Here is a 15,580-nt window from a genome sequence, read left to right on the forward strand (position 1 = left end):
AACGAATCGTTAGAATCGATTCGTAATGTGTGATTGAATCATTGGAATCGACTTCTGAAAAAGAATCGTGTTGCCCAACTCTAGTTGAAACACTGTTTTTGGAATATAACACCAAGCATGGGCAATGTAAGTTAGGGTCAGTAAAATCAGCATTTTGTAGAGCATAACTTTTCTTCTTAGACTGAGAACAGGAGATTTGAACAGGGGGTAAAGATGAGGTATTCTAAGGGCCGGTATTATAAACGTCGTTTAAACCTTACGTTCAGTTTAAACTGAAGTTTTTCGTTCTGCTTCGTTTTATAAACCTTAACTACCAGTTAATCTTGAGTTAACTTGAGTTTAACTTGATCGGCTGTCCCCTACCGTTTAAACTGCAGTTCAAGGTTCAACAGTGCAAGATGGCGGTTCCCGCAATAATCTACACAAGGATATTGCAGATGTTTTCTGAGAACTTATGAGTGACGATAAGTGAGTGATCAATATTACTGAACGACCACGGCGCCCAAGAATTTTTCGAAATAGAGTGCACCACTTTGGAATATAAATTAATATAAGTTTCAAAACAGATTGAGGCTTTCGAAGCAGACAGTCCTAACCTTCAGAATTAGGCTTATAGTCCTAGCCTTGTTTCGAAAAATTGTAACTCTGATACAACATGCAACAGAAAAATGAGAAAGTGCAAAAATATGTGTTTTATTTGAAAAGATAAATTATATCTTTTTTACTTTTGAAAACATTCTGTTAATCTCTGCATCAATTACTAGTTGCTCTGCGCTATTTTTTCCTCTGGAAGTCCTAGGCATACTAAAAACGATGAAAGATTTCGAAGGTGTCCATAAATCTACTATAAACCTATTGAGCATTGTACTGTGTGTGGTAGACAGTCTCCTGGTAAGATTTACTATGGGGCCTGATTCATAAATACACTAATAATAGTACATAATTTTACTAGACTCATAATAATAATAATAATAATAATAATTGTATTGTTTGACTGAATTCTGTTTCACAAACATTCTAGACAACACATAAAATACTCAACACTAATATTATTTCATTACTCAGTTGATTTTGTATGGTGTTACGTCGCGGATGATCATGCAACGTTTAGTTTGGTTGCATTGTGTTTAGTAGTATAACGTTGGTAGCCAGCATTAAGAAACTATTTGAGGTTAAGTCTGACAAACATACTGAAGTAAACGGTATTTGTACTCTATAGTTTTTTTTGTGATACTCTCTCTGATATCGAAGAACAAAGATGTTTCTCAATGAAGATTCTCCACGAGCGTCGGCTATTTTAAATCAATAATTTAATTAAACGGCTGCGATCATCTTCTTTTCTTTCCTAGCAGTAATACCAATCGTATTCCACTACGGTTTAACTTAACCGAGCCTCTGTAATACGGCACTTTGAGTTAAACTAACGGTTAGGTTTAACATAATCTTTAGATTAACCGTATTTATAAAACCGGGCCTAAGAGAGCTCTTGGTTGTTGCAGATTTTATGTGCTTGTGCCATAACAATTTGTTATCAAGAGTAATACCAAGATGTTTTACATGGTCACTGTATTGAATTTCTTGATAAATTTCTTTCTATCAAATGACTGGAAAGTAACATTTGTTCTTGTTTCAGGCATCTGCTATCAGCGGACACAAGAGAGGAACGTCTACAATGGTGTGCACAATTGAACAAAGCTTTGGCGATGTTGAGGGCTTGGGGTAGCAAATCTTCTCGCATGTGATGGTTGTCTCCAGGTTCTGTCGTGATATCTACTGTGGAACAGGATATTGTATCGAAATATTTGTTAATCTGAGGTAATATTTCAAGGTTAATGGTTATGGTTAACATGGTTATTTTATCCATGATCATTTTATCTTGCATGCAACACAAGGTTAAAATGTGAACCTGCATCAGGTGAGAGATTTTAAAGGATTTGCACTTGTTTACGATTTGCACAGAAAGGATTACTTTTATATTTTCTTGAATACAACTCCTTTACAGATTCTTAAGTAATTGTGTTTGGAGCCACATTATCAGGGAAGCAATAAAGGAAAACTTTTGGTATGTAACTGCAATAAAAAGTGTGTTATATCAGATTCGTTATAGAGAAATTATTTGTAATTAATTTTTTTAACTAAAGAATTCTGCAACTGGTTTCTAACAATTTGATATAGAATGTACTCTAGATATGAATATAACATTATTAGAATATCTATATTTATGAGAGATTTTAATTTTGTAGCAATAGCAAATAATTTAGTGTAAAGAATGTATTAGGTGATGACTGGATAAGAAAGGTGTTGCTCTGGGGAACATATTCAGTGTAGAATCATCTTTTTAAAATCTTCATTCATGATCTTTATGTAAGTATATTTGAAACTAAAACTTATACAGTCCTTTAATTGTAATGTTTAAAGATCATTAAATTTCTCTAATATATATCAGTATTTTAAAATGACTTTTAAAGCCTGATGAAAGTTTTTACTGTACATACTGAAATATTTAAACATTGTTCTTTAGCTCAAAATCAAGAGCATCCATTGTCATTCGAGTTCCAAAATTTCTACAACTGGTGTTTTACCAGTTTGAATCATATTAGCTTGTATTTTCATTCACTTTTTGCACAACACTAAAGAAATTAAAATAAAACCTCACATGTGGCCGGTGGGTTGGTACACCTCTTTCTTATTCATCCCATAAATTCGAGGTGCAGAATAGGCCTCAGATGACTCACATGCAAACCCGTCCCTAGCCACTGTTACCTAACCTAAAATAAAATCTATTATTTTCGTAATCACATAATAATAATAATAATGATTTCTCAATTTAATAATAGATATTTCGTTTCTTGTAAAAATGTTTGGTTGAAAAATGGAATTTAAAATTGATTAATATGGTAACTAAAATAATTTTATGCTCGACCATGCCGAAATGTAGTAATTATACACCTGGTAGCAGCCCTTTAATGGATCTCATTAAAGTTCAGGTCTTCCACCAATCAGAAAATATCATTGTAGCAATATTAAAGCGCAAGTATCGATTATTCTCGGATATGCAAACGAAAGACAACAATAAATCACCTATATTTGAAATAAAGTCCGTTCCGTTACTATAATAATTAGCGTTAATTGTAAATAATATTCAAATAAATTCAATTTGTCATCTCGTTTTTCAATGTCTAATTCAATTTCAAGGTTATATCAAGATTAATGTTTATTTTACTCTCTAGATTATATCAAGGTCAATGTCGACATTTGTTTCTCGGAAAAAATCAATACTTTCACGTCTGCGCACATCTCACAATTTACGAGGTATTGCACAAGGTCAGTTCCGCTCCTTGGTCAGATAAGAATAAAATGAATACTTATGAATAATTTCAAGTTAGAAATATGATCGAGCATAAAAAGTCGTATGAAACTTGGCTGTAATGGTAATTAAGACGCTCATATGAAAATTATGAAAGTCGCTTGCGCTCGTTTCATAAACATACTCGCGTCTTAATTACTACCATTATAGGCTCATTGCATAATGTACTATTATTAATGCTTGCGTTTGAATCCTCGAAAGTTTTTCAATGCAACTTCACCAAATTTCTTTGTGTTAGAGAGAATCTGATTGAATGAGATGCACATATCATTGTAACAATGATTAATTATAATTACAGATTTTATAGTGACTTAAAAATACATAATGAACTAACTTGTCAGTCACTAAATTAGGATTTTGTATCATATTAATTTCTTCCAAATCTATCAACTTCTTTCTTCGTCCTCTTGCTTTTTCCTCTCTCCTTTTATTATCTTGTAGCCTATTTGAAATCTTGTATTCGATTTCAATACCGTTTTGTGAGATGCTGCCTGTTCTCTTTCACTGTCAGCTTGTCATAAAGTAAAAGGTGATTGGAATCTATTGTTGGTTCTTCATATTGTGCATCGAGATGTAAATTTTCAGAGATAGCCAGACACTTGTATTCTATTTGTAATCTGCATCTTGTTGGGTTTTCTTCTGTTGTGTACTGGTGTCAAATTGTGGAGAATAATAATCTGCTGTTAAATTCCTTTTTTTTTCCCTCTGCCTTCATCATTACTTCTCCAATAAATCTTTTTATTTGTAACTAGTGTTTTAATTTCAGAGATTTGAGTTTTCTTTTACTGGTTTATTCCATTTAACTTCTTTTTGTATATTTTTACTTTGAATGCTCAGGATATATTTCTCACTATTAAACTATCACGTTTTATATTTATATTGAACTTCTTTGCACACAGTAAATAATGTTATAAATCAGTGTTTCTCAAACTTCTTTGAAGTGAGGACCACTTTTTTAAGTCAGAACAGTTCCGCGGACCACCTTACTCTTGTTCCCTTCGAAAGCAAATTTATCATTTTTGTAGCATATTTTAATACCAGTATACCTATAGTTTAAAATAGAATTAATTAATTAATTAAAATTAATTTATTTCAGTTAATTTTATATTATTATTAATTAAGTTAATGTTAATAGAAGAAAATTCATTTTCGATTTTAATAATTCAAGGCTATTAGAATGTGGATAATCTTTAACTTATTAATTACCTAAAAAAAAATAAATAAATGTTGGTAGTCAAATTAATAATTCGACAGGTTTACTTTTTACACTTATGTGCTTCGTCTCTAAGTGCCGTTTCGATTTAGCGGATTTTATACACTCATTTCAAAGCACTTTGTAACGAACAACGCAACAAGGTTTCGGTTCACTCTCATTGCCACACCAATTAAATCCAAGTTCGAAATGAAAGGCAATTGTCATGTGTCATTTCCAAATTCTGAGATTTTCAGCTATAGTGTGATACGAAATTCGTTCGAATTTTATTTTTTCTTCTGTCTTTTTTGAAGGACCACAAGGACACGCTGTTATAAATTGTTTAAAATACTCTCCAACAACACATGTTTTATTATTCCCTTCAGACTTGTGGCATGTGTTATAAATCGTAACAGTACTGTATTGTTCCCCTTAATGTAACATTCGAACTTCTGGAATGTGTCATGTATATACACACTGGAATACTTAAAAGTGTGGTTTAATGAAAGTTAACTACTTATACTTACAAATGGCATATATTTGTGTATATATACACTTACGGTCTTACTAATAAAAACTCTATATAGAGACGTTTAACTGTCTTATACTTATACAATGAGTAGCTCGTTTATAAGTCGTGTGTAAATTCCTTACTAATAATCACTACATACGTCGTGTATAACAGTACAACTGTTACACAGCTACGTCATAGTTTCGTCATTACTTCGTTACGAAAGGTAATAGAATATCTGAGGTTCTCTATTGCATCCGGCAGAGCGCTCTAGTGTGGCGTGTTAAATATCGATAGTACAACTGGCTCTAATCGATTACCACACTACATTTTGGTCAGAGAGTACAAGCTACAGCAATATTATTCTAATAATTCTATGAACTTTGGTTTGTTCTTCTATGGTTACAAGGCAACCATCATCATAAAATGACAATCGATACGAACAGCTGTTAGAGGGGCTGCCATTTTTTCCCTATATACAACGCTTAAACAAGAGGTTTCGTGTATATAACTACTGCAAAGCAATTCCCATTGTATAGTTACAGACTGTTTATACGTCCATAGCTTATTCACGGTTTATTAGTAACGTTTTCTGTCTCAATTCTGCATAAGTCTCGTATAAAAACTATACACAGTTTATTAGTAAGACTGTTAGTTGTCCTGTGTCTGACAATGAAATATGAAAAAAAGCAAAATTAAGACAACACTCTTGTAAATGAATGCTGGAGAAAGGGATCTGTCTAACAATTACTCTTTCTTCATCGACTCGGCATGTGATTTGCATTAACTTGAGACCAATAGTACGTTATTGTTATTACAGAGTACACTTGAGGTGAGATGAAGTGAAACTGTTATTACTTCTTGGCCGTATGTTACCTTTACATATACATAATACTGCGTATATACAGCAGATCCCCTTAAGGGTGTGTACCTACTGGCAGTGCTGCACTCTGGATAGTGACGACAATGTGTGGTCTATGCTTCTCGGCACTAGGGACATCTGTGTGCCCACTTGCGAATTATTACAAGTTAAGGGCCATGCCATGGGAGAAGTGATGTAAATTGAGAGAAATAGTGTAATGGTATAAAATTACTGATTTTCTATTATATCTCTGCCTCTGTGCAATGCCACACTTTATGGGGACGGGAAAAGAGATAGCAAAAGATTGTATTAATCTGTGAGAAGTATGTCTGAACTCTCAGCTTACACTAGGGTGACCAGATTTCCAAAATAAAAAAAACGGGACACTTATTAAATATTTTATCCAAACATTCATTATTACTTGTGTTAATGTCATTGAGCAATAAGGTCCAGTTTTATTTATTTTAAAGTAATAAATACTACACTGTTTAAAATAATTAGGCTATAATAATTGAGGACCGTTTTTGCAAAACTTGCTAACTGAAAAAACTAAATTTTACAGGAGAGACAAAACACTATAGTAACCAAGTTTTGCTGTAACTCTCATTTATAGCAGAAAGCAAGTTTTGAAAACACGATCACACTTTGACACACTACAATGAAGAGAAATAACCCAATTTTACTAAGACACCTTGAACATCATGTAGAGGCCTGCCTTATGTTAACAAATCCATCAAAATCTCAATTTCGCAAATTTTGCAGTTAGCAAGTTTTGCAAAAACGGTCCTCAATTATGCAAGTACTTCATAGAGTAGCATGGATGCTTGGCTGAAGTCATTGTTGATAATTTTTTATATTGCAACTAGTCTAGATTAATTAGGTTAACTTATCTGTTTAAAAATACTTTAGGTTAATTGAACCATCATATCCATGTCACTGTATTCTGAACTTGTTTCACAACAACATGTTTTGCCTCATATTACTTTTTAACTATTTTAACATTCTCCAAGAAGATCAACTGTACAATCTGCATCATATTTCTTTGATGAGTGAATTTGCTCTAGAAGTGTTGGCCTTTCCTTCAGGAAACTATAAAGTTCATGCAAGACTCATTTTTGAAATGACATTTTGTGATTAACATGGCCTTTATAGTTTTAACTGAAAGCTGATTCCTTTCGTCAGACCAAATTGAATTCATCAATGAAAACACTCTTTCTGATGATGCATTGGTGCCAGGTATTCCTAACACAAACCTTACAATCTGAATTATGTTTGTAAAACTAATGTATTTGTATTTCATAATTTGTAATGTTTCAGTCCACCTCAGAGTAATTTTAACATCACACTCCTTCCATTGTTGAATGTTTGCTCCATATATGGTGGTAGGATTATCACAAACGTTTGATTGTCGATCTAAGTTCGAGTATTGAGTATCGAATTGAATTCATTATGATAACATCTGACGGAAACAGCATAGAATTAATGAATATGATTATTAAATGAAATAAAAAGAAAAATAAGTATTTTAACAATAATTTAGGGAAATGGGATGCTATTAACAAAAAAAGGAACATTTGGTGTTCTGAGCATAGTTTTCTTGGGACAGGAGACAAGAGGGTGAAAAAAAAAGGGGCAATCTCGTTAAAACGGGACATCTGGTCACCCTAGCTTACACCCAAGCAAGCAGTGACAGCATTGGAATGAAGGCAAGCAGATATCGGAACAACTGGATAATACCACCGGCAGACCAATATCGATAGTCGACGCTACTCGCTGGCCACTAGTCACCGAGCCGTATCAAACAAAATATAATCGAAATGGTGGTAGTCAAATTCGCGACTATATTCTTAAATAATTCACTCCATTAGTCAAGTTCAAGGTTTTATGTAGTACAATGGCGGTTTTTTGAATGCATTAAAAGAAAATGAAAATGTAATAAGATCATAAACTAGGTTATCACAAGGAAATTAACAGGAAAAAAGGTGTGTTTCACGGAATACCATTAAAATGACGGAAAGTAAATTTCCTGTTAATGTTCGCCAAAGTGTAAAGTACGTAATTATGACGGCGTTGCTGTTTTATATCTGGCCTATAGAAAAACACCTAGCCTTTTACAAAAAAAATTTTTTGGGACCGTGAAATTATTCACCGCTTTTATTATAGGCCTATTATTTTTTTTATCTATATTACGAATCAAAAACTGTCATATTATATAATTTTAACTACTACATGGACGAATGAAATAAAGCTAACCTAACCAAAGCTAACCTAACCTAACCAAAGCCAACCTAACCTAACCAAAGCTAAGCTAACCAAACCAAAGCTAACCTAACCTAACCTTCGTAAATGCAAGGTCTGTAACCGGAGCAAGAAGGGATCTCAATCATTTAATCTGCAATGTACACGCAAAAATGAATTCAAATAAGGATCACGCTCCCACTGCATGAGAGGTCCGCTGATGTGCTACAGCAAAACTGTGTCTGTCCCGAGCCTCTCATTTAAGGCACTCATCATAATTTACTCGCAATATTTACGCAAATACACATTGTCGCTAACAGTGGTGCTATCTCTCAATAATGTTGAGAACGAAGGAGGTAGACAGACAGAGAGAGAGAGAAAAAAGGAACATAGCACAAAACTGTTTTGTCTCGAGACTCTCATCTAAGATACGTAATAAGTCACGTAATCTACTTGCAATATATTTGCACAAATACACTTTGTAGCTAACACTGGTGCTATCTCTCAGTAATGTTCAGAACGAAGGAGGCAGAGAGAAAAAAAAATTTCTCCCGCCAACTATGCTACACACCAACGTCATGCCAACGTCATGTTCTTATGTTGGTGACATTGTGTATTTACTTAAATTTGGTGGTAAACATAACGGCACGGTTCAAAGTGACCGTGGTAATTCTCCAGTATAGCGCAGATATCTTTTGGTTTGCTTTTTAGTATCTTTGACACTCACAATCAAGATGGTCAGTCACTGGCAGAGACATAATACCTACATCATCTGTACAGTATCTAACAGATGTCATAAAAACTTACGCACAGAATAAAAAACAATTTTTTACTAGTTATTTTGTAAAGTCTGATAATCTCTCCCCCCCCCCCCTCGTAGTAACTCTGCTTTCATAATTGTATGAAACCTGAAGGGACCAAAAATTTATATAAATGGCAGGAAAACTTAAATTGCAGGGGTGATAAAGCAGGGTTCTCCTAAATATAGTATACACACAGATATGCACAAAAAGTATTTGTTTTCCTAAAAGCAACTGAATCGTTTCATGGTATTCTGAAAGACAGTGTCATCTTAATTAATCTCAAGTATTGTGTTCTGTGTGTGTCAGCCATTTTAAAATAAAACATAATGTTCTAATTCGGAAATTTATGCTGCTGATCGCTTTTTATGACAAGATTTCGAAATATCAACAAGCTTTCATTTTTAATTGGCAGGATGCTTGACTTGGCTGTCAACTTTAGTGTGTGCTTCATAGATGTCACTAGTGCCAAGAAATAGATTGATTAGTGATTCACCTGGTTTAAGGAATATATTATATGGTTACAAATTTGAAAATGTTTTGTAGTATAATGTACTAGAATTATGTAGTTTTTTATATTAATGTCATGTGTTTTTTTAAACAAATTTTACAAATTATGTAGTGTCATCTACTTGTAGATTCTAAAATATAATCTAATGTATGTGATAATAATGATAGTGCACTGTAGCCTTTTCTTTTTTGTCCCTTTTTATGATGAATCTAGATTAAATTAGAAGCTATTATACTAACTCCACTTTATCAATGTAATATAAATCTTAAAATAAATTTTAGGAAGAGTCTGAAAATGTTTTATGTTAATTAATAGTCTGTAATGAGGTTTGTAGTTCTTTTGAATAACATATATTTACCCTATACTACAGTAAAATAATCTCAGAAATCATACTTATTCTCTTGATGTTTCAGCGTGCAAGTAATGAAAAGTTTAAATCGAGGGTACCAGCAAATTGCATCATACAAGCACAGAGATTTCCACTGTTGTGTGGCCTCTCCTTCCCGTTTCTTTTGGCCCTTTTTACTTTTTTCTTGTGTGATACTGCAAAAATTATATTTCGAGATTTTCAAGTAAGTAGCAGGCATGTTCAGCAGCTCTGATACCAAAAAAGTTGTTTCCAGTGTCTGTTATCTGTGTACAGTGAATTTTCCTAAACTATTGGACAGATTTTGTTCATAATCAGTATCAGAGTTAATATACCACGAATGATCCACATGAAATGATATTTAGTAAGAAAATTAATGGGTTTTTATTTGGGAAATACCGCCATATCTGTTGCTTCTAAGTTCTGCCCAGTACCTCCTCCACCTGACTATCTACAGAAAGTGTGGGAGGTAGGTGGTTTATGGTGGAGACACCTAGCAGACAAAAATGTAACTTTAAAATATGTCGTCTTCGTTCTGTGTTCCTCTTCCTCTCACCCTCTCTTTTTCCCTTCCCTTTATTTCTTCACCTAAGGGTGGATCCGAACTGCCAAACCTACCTATGACATGATATGCTTTTGGTTTTGAATGATGCATGAAGAGAGAAGTACACTATTGGCCTGCAGAAACGTGTAAAAATTATATAAAATTGCATAATTTCTTTTTTTACAACAGTAAAACATTTACATGATAAGTCTACAATTATTAAATATCTGCATGATTCTTTTGCTATAATCTTTTAAAGACCTACATCAACAAAATAGTTTAGGATCTTTTATCTATTATTTCTTCAAGAAATTTTTTTTTTCTTAATCATTACCTTCAATATTAAATTGTCTAAAAGTTTTTATTGTGGTGTAGTTCATGCTGCATGCTGCTAGAAGCTCCGCTACCACTGTCATGTCAGTGTGCCTGGGGACAACCCAGGAAGAAAAATGGATCGTAGCGTACAAGGTTTTTGGTTGCCTCTGACAATTCTTCTTATAAGAAAAAGCCACCATCAATATAACAATTTAATATACAAACACACAGAGTAGAGAGTATAGAAGGAAAAATTACAAATATTATACAAAATTAAGAATTACAAAGTACATAGGAATAACCCCAAACAAGGGGATGGTGGTAGTAAAGAAGATTTTAAGATATTAAAGATACAATAAAAGGTAAAAAGGTATCCCCGTAACATGCCATGAAGGCACTTGGGGGGCATGGAAGTAGAGCCCCATGCTTTCCATGACCTCGGCACTAGAATGAGGTGGTGTGGTCGGCACCACGCTCTGACCGCCTTTTACCCCCGGGAAAGACCCGGTACTCAATTTTATAGGAGGCTGAGTGAACCTCGGGGCCGTTCTGAAAGTTTGGCAACGAGAAAAAATCCTGTCACCCCCTGGGATCGAACCCCGGACCTTCCAGTCCGTAGCCAGCTGCTCTACCCACTGAGCTACCCGGCCGCCATTAAAGATACAATAATGACATAAATTGCCAAGAGAGAAAAAACTAATAATTAACATGAAATGAAAAGTGACCATAATAATAATAATAATATACCCTAGGAGTGATCAAAACCCTGTAGGAAACGGACAGTACCCCATAGGGCACAAATGCTGATAAATACAATAAAATTCAATACTCCAACCTTTAGCTGATGCGGATGCTGGTCCGCGTAACATACGTCGTCGCAGACACACGGAACTATAGCCATTAATATAATCTTGCACTCGAAGAAACTTCACCGTAACATAACGGTATTAACCATTCTCCACTGTCCGGAATGTAACAAATAACAGAGCTGGCCAGTGCTCTGTTTCCAATGAAACAAATACAGTAGAACCTCTATTATCCGTGGTAATGAAGGGGATGGACTGAACAGTTAATCGAAAAAATCGGATAATCCGTACCATAAATACAGTATTTCGTAATTTTCTCCGTGGTCTTGTATTTAACTCGCTAGGTAGTGGATCAGCAGTTCGCTAATTTAAGTCTGGTTGTCAACGACGGGTTCTTAAGGAGCAAGGAAGCCCTTTATAGTGCCTGTCTCAGGAAAGATAAGAATAAAGGAGGTCTCAGTTGTAACTCCAATCTCGTATTCTGATGCGAGATGAGCCACAGTTTTTCTTTCTCAAACCATTCAATTATTTTAATTTTTTTCGATACTTAGCACAACACGTTTTCTGTTAACACCCGTGGAAGACATTTTATATACAAGTTATATTACAGAACGGCAATTCCAACAGTAGACAACGCTGTGTAATGATAAAGGCTTGTAATAACACTCTCTAGCAAAAACATATGTAGAACCTACTTTCACAAAACAGTACTTCATATAAGTTATTTATTTCTGAAGAAGAAGAAGAGCGAGAAATAGACAGTCGGATAATCCGCCAATCGGTTAATAGGGTGACGGATAATCGGGGTTCTAGGAGTGACTCGTCGCTTGCCTGCAGTTCGCCCTTGAAGATTCCAAACTAGTCGTCTCTCTCTCTTCCTGCCAAGTGAGCTCTGTCTCTAGGGGCAGCTCGCAGCTACTCCACCAGGCAGCGCACCCCTCTCTTCTTCCGCAATCTCCAATCAGAACGGGAGAAATGAGGGTGCATTCACAACATAAAAAAAAAACGGTATAACCACCAACATAGAATAAAAATCCCTGCAGCATGAACTACACCACATTATTAAGAGAAAAAAAAATTAATTCCTGAAGAATAGGTAAAAGATCCTAGACTTTGTTGTTGTTGTGAGTCTTTAAAACGTTCCAATAAAAGAATCAAGCAGATATTTAATTAATTGTAGATTTTATTATGTAAATGCTTTACGGTTATTAAAAACTTATGCAACTTTGATATTATTTTTGCAGGTTATTATTGGCTATTTTAATATTCTAAATAGTGTTTTATAAAGTGTAATGCATGTATATTAAGCATGAAAAGTTTTGTTCATTTAGCTTTTATAGTAGGTGAGATATAAAAAAAATGAATTTCACAAAATTTTTGCAGGCCAATGGTGTACCTCCCCTCTTAAACCAATGCCGACACCTCTAGAATACTTTCTGACGAAAAGGGATGGGAAGTAATCTAAAATTATGAATCAGAGTTATCCTATGTTTGCTATTTCTTTCGACATGTATGACTCTGTTACTTGCAGTGTACTGCAGGATTTATGGATTTTTCCGCTGTACATAGATGCAGCAATTTGCAATGTTTTGGAGCTGCTTATCGGATCTTTCATAGTGGAAAACAAGAGAATGGGAATTTATCTCTTGGATTCTAAGAGCTATTCTGTAATATTGATTCAACATGATGGTGCCCCTATCCTCATCTTCCTTGATGCTGCTCTGAAACATTGGATATTTCTGCATCTGAGAAAGTACAGAGACCTACAAATTTTGTGCTAACACCATGATTCTTTCTTGCAATATACTGTGTTACATTCCTGAAACATACTGAGATACTCTCCTAGTAAATAACTATTAATACTGAATGGTTTGTGATTTTGATTGCAGATTGTCATTGCATTTTTCTGGGGTCAATGAAACTGAAACTCTGCCATTACTTACATCATTATATAAAATTGCTGATTTGCACCTCAAAAGACAACAGTGAATAGAAGTTTGTTAATTTAATTTTGTGATATTCTGTATAAAAATGTCACTGTTTGGTGCAATATACCTCAAACCCCTATCCCATACTCCCAGGCCACATTTCATAGTAGTTAACAGTTCAGTGATGGTACTGCGTACTCTTCTTGTCTGATGTAATTAAGAAGTGTAAATGAAATATGTTAGCGTAAAAATGTATTGTGTTTAATTCAAAGCTGTATATTTTGTTCTTCGTGGTGTTGTACTTGGTTAGTATTGTAATCTAATAAGATATGTATATAAGCAGTTCTATGAGTTTTATGTTCAAACCTGAGACATTCCAGCCTGCCAATGCCAATGAACCTGTATCAAGTAAATTTATTATTATTATTATTATTATTATTATTATTATTATTATTATTATTATTATTATTATTATACTTGTTGGTGGGATAAGGAGATCGAAAAGTTGGTAGAAAAGATAAGAGAATTGTACCATATTTACCTGAATTTAAGATGGTTCCCCCTCCCCCCCCCCCGAATTCTCAGATCAAAAAATCTGGGGTCTCTTAAAATAGCAGATTAAGGAATATCGTTATGTCTGCTCAAAGTCAATGTTTTTACATTGCATAGTACATAGCCAGGCTGCTGAGTAAAAAAAAATAGTACTGGTAAGTGAATGAAGAAAATAGTTAGGAAGTGCCTTCAAAATAGTGGGGGGTCGACTTAAATTCAGGTAAATAAGATATTTAAAATATATCCAGAAGAAAGATAAGGTATCAAAACAATAATATGCCAACATAAATAGTTCAAAGAAGATTTAAGCATGGTAAAATAGATGTGATTATTGGGGGAGCACAATGCAGAGGCATAGAGAGGAATAAAGCGGGAGAAATGTTAACATTTAAGAGTGTAACAGATAATCATTGGGTAATATATTTGAAAGATTTATTAGTTGAAAACAGAGCAGAATTTCTTAGTACATCATAATATAGCACACAACAAGGAAATAAAATCCAGCAGGACTTGAAGGATATAGTGCAGGAGATGAAGCTGAAACAAAAAAAAAGGCATTAGGACTAGGAGGGACCTACCCTGAGTTACTAAGAATGCACCACGGAAATTAATAACCATGTTGAATCTGTTAGAAAGATGTATTAATGGAGAAGAGACACAAAAAGAATGGGAAACGAGTTATATAATGCCATTGAAAAGGGCTAAGGATTTACCAGAAACTTAGAGGTATAGCAATAATTACTACAATAGTCGGATTGTATGAAACATTTTAAAATTGTTACTTGAAAAGATCATCTGTAACAAGATACCAGCTGAACAAGCAGGATTCTGTACGAGTAGATTAATTAAAGACATTTATATTCAAAATAATTTATAGAAAAAGTTACATATATGTTGTTAATTTGTCTGGAAAAGCTTATATTAATTACCAATAAACGAACTTTGTGAGGGAAATGGTAAATTTAGGTATAAAGCCAACTATTATACAAGCTATAGTTAATATGTACAACGAAAATAGTGCAAGAATAAAGAATGGAAATTGTCATCAAAGAGGTCAAATTTTCAAAAAGATTGAGAGAAGGATTTGGCTTTTTTCCTACATTTTTCAAAATATATTTAGCAAGCAGATTACTTCATTAGGTGGAGTAGAAAATTTAAAACATTGATAATCTGCATAAAACAATGTACACAACATTTCATCATTCACTTTTAGATCAAGGAGAGAGTATTTGCCTGCTGATCTGGAGCTGTACTTGAGCGTGAATTCAATTCCCGCTTGGCCTGGTTAGATTTTTTCAGTTTCCCCAATAGTAAAACAAACGTCAGGTAATCCCATGGCGAATCCTCGACCTCGTATTGTCAAGCACCCTATAACCATCATCAATTCGTCACACTAAATAATCTAGTAGTTGATACAGCACCGTTATACGTGTAACCGATAAAAGAAAAAAAATTACAATAATAGAATCTGGATAATCTGAGCAATGGTTTATTTGGGACAACCCTTGAACAACAAAGAAATCGATAATACATGTTTCAAAATAATGGTAACTTTCCACATGATTATTAAGTACGGGTAATGTATGC

General features: G+C 34.0%; 1 protein-coding gene across 3 annotated transcripts in view; it reads left to right on the forward strand.

Moving 5' to 3' along the window:
* Window positions 1-13,784, forward strand: part of scra (anillin, actin binding protein) — a 69,679-nt gene extending 55,895 nt beyond the window's left edge. For 2 of the 3 annotated variants that reach the window (XM_069819973.1, XM_069819974.1), the window contains exon 21: window positions 1,634-2,218. In XM_069819973.1, coding sequence (XP_069676074.1) covers window positions 1,634-1,742 — 109 coding nt within the window. In that variant the 3' untranslated portion in view covers window positions 1,743-2,218. Of the gene's footprint in view, window positions 1-1,633; window positions 2,219-13,402 lie in introns of those variants that run through there. The other variant, XR_011331191.1, reaches the window with a different exon arrangement.
* The last annotated feature ends 1,796 nt before the right edge of the window (window positions 13,785-15,580 follow it).

The sequence above is a fragment of the Periplaneta americana genome, chromosome 3 (assembly GCF_040183065.1).
Source record: "Periplaneta americana isolate PAMFEO1 chromosome 3, P.americana_PAMFEO1_priV1, whole genome shotgun sequence".
Lineage (NCBI taxonomy): Eukaryota > Metazoa > Arthropoda > Insecta > Blattodea > Blattidae > Periplaneta > Periplaneta americana.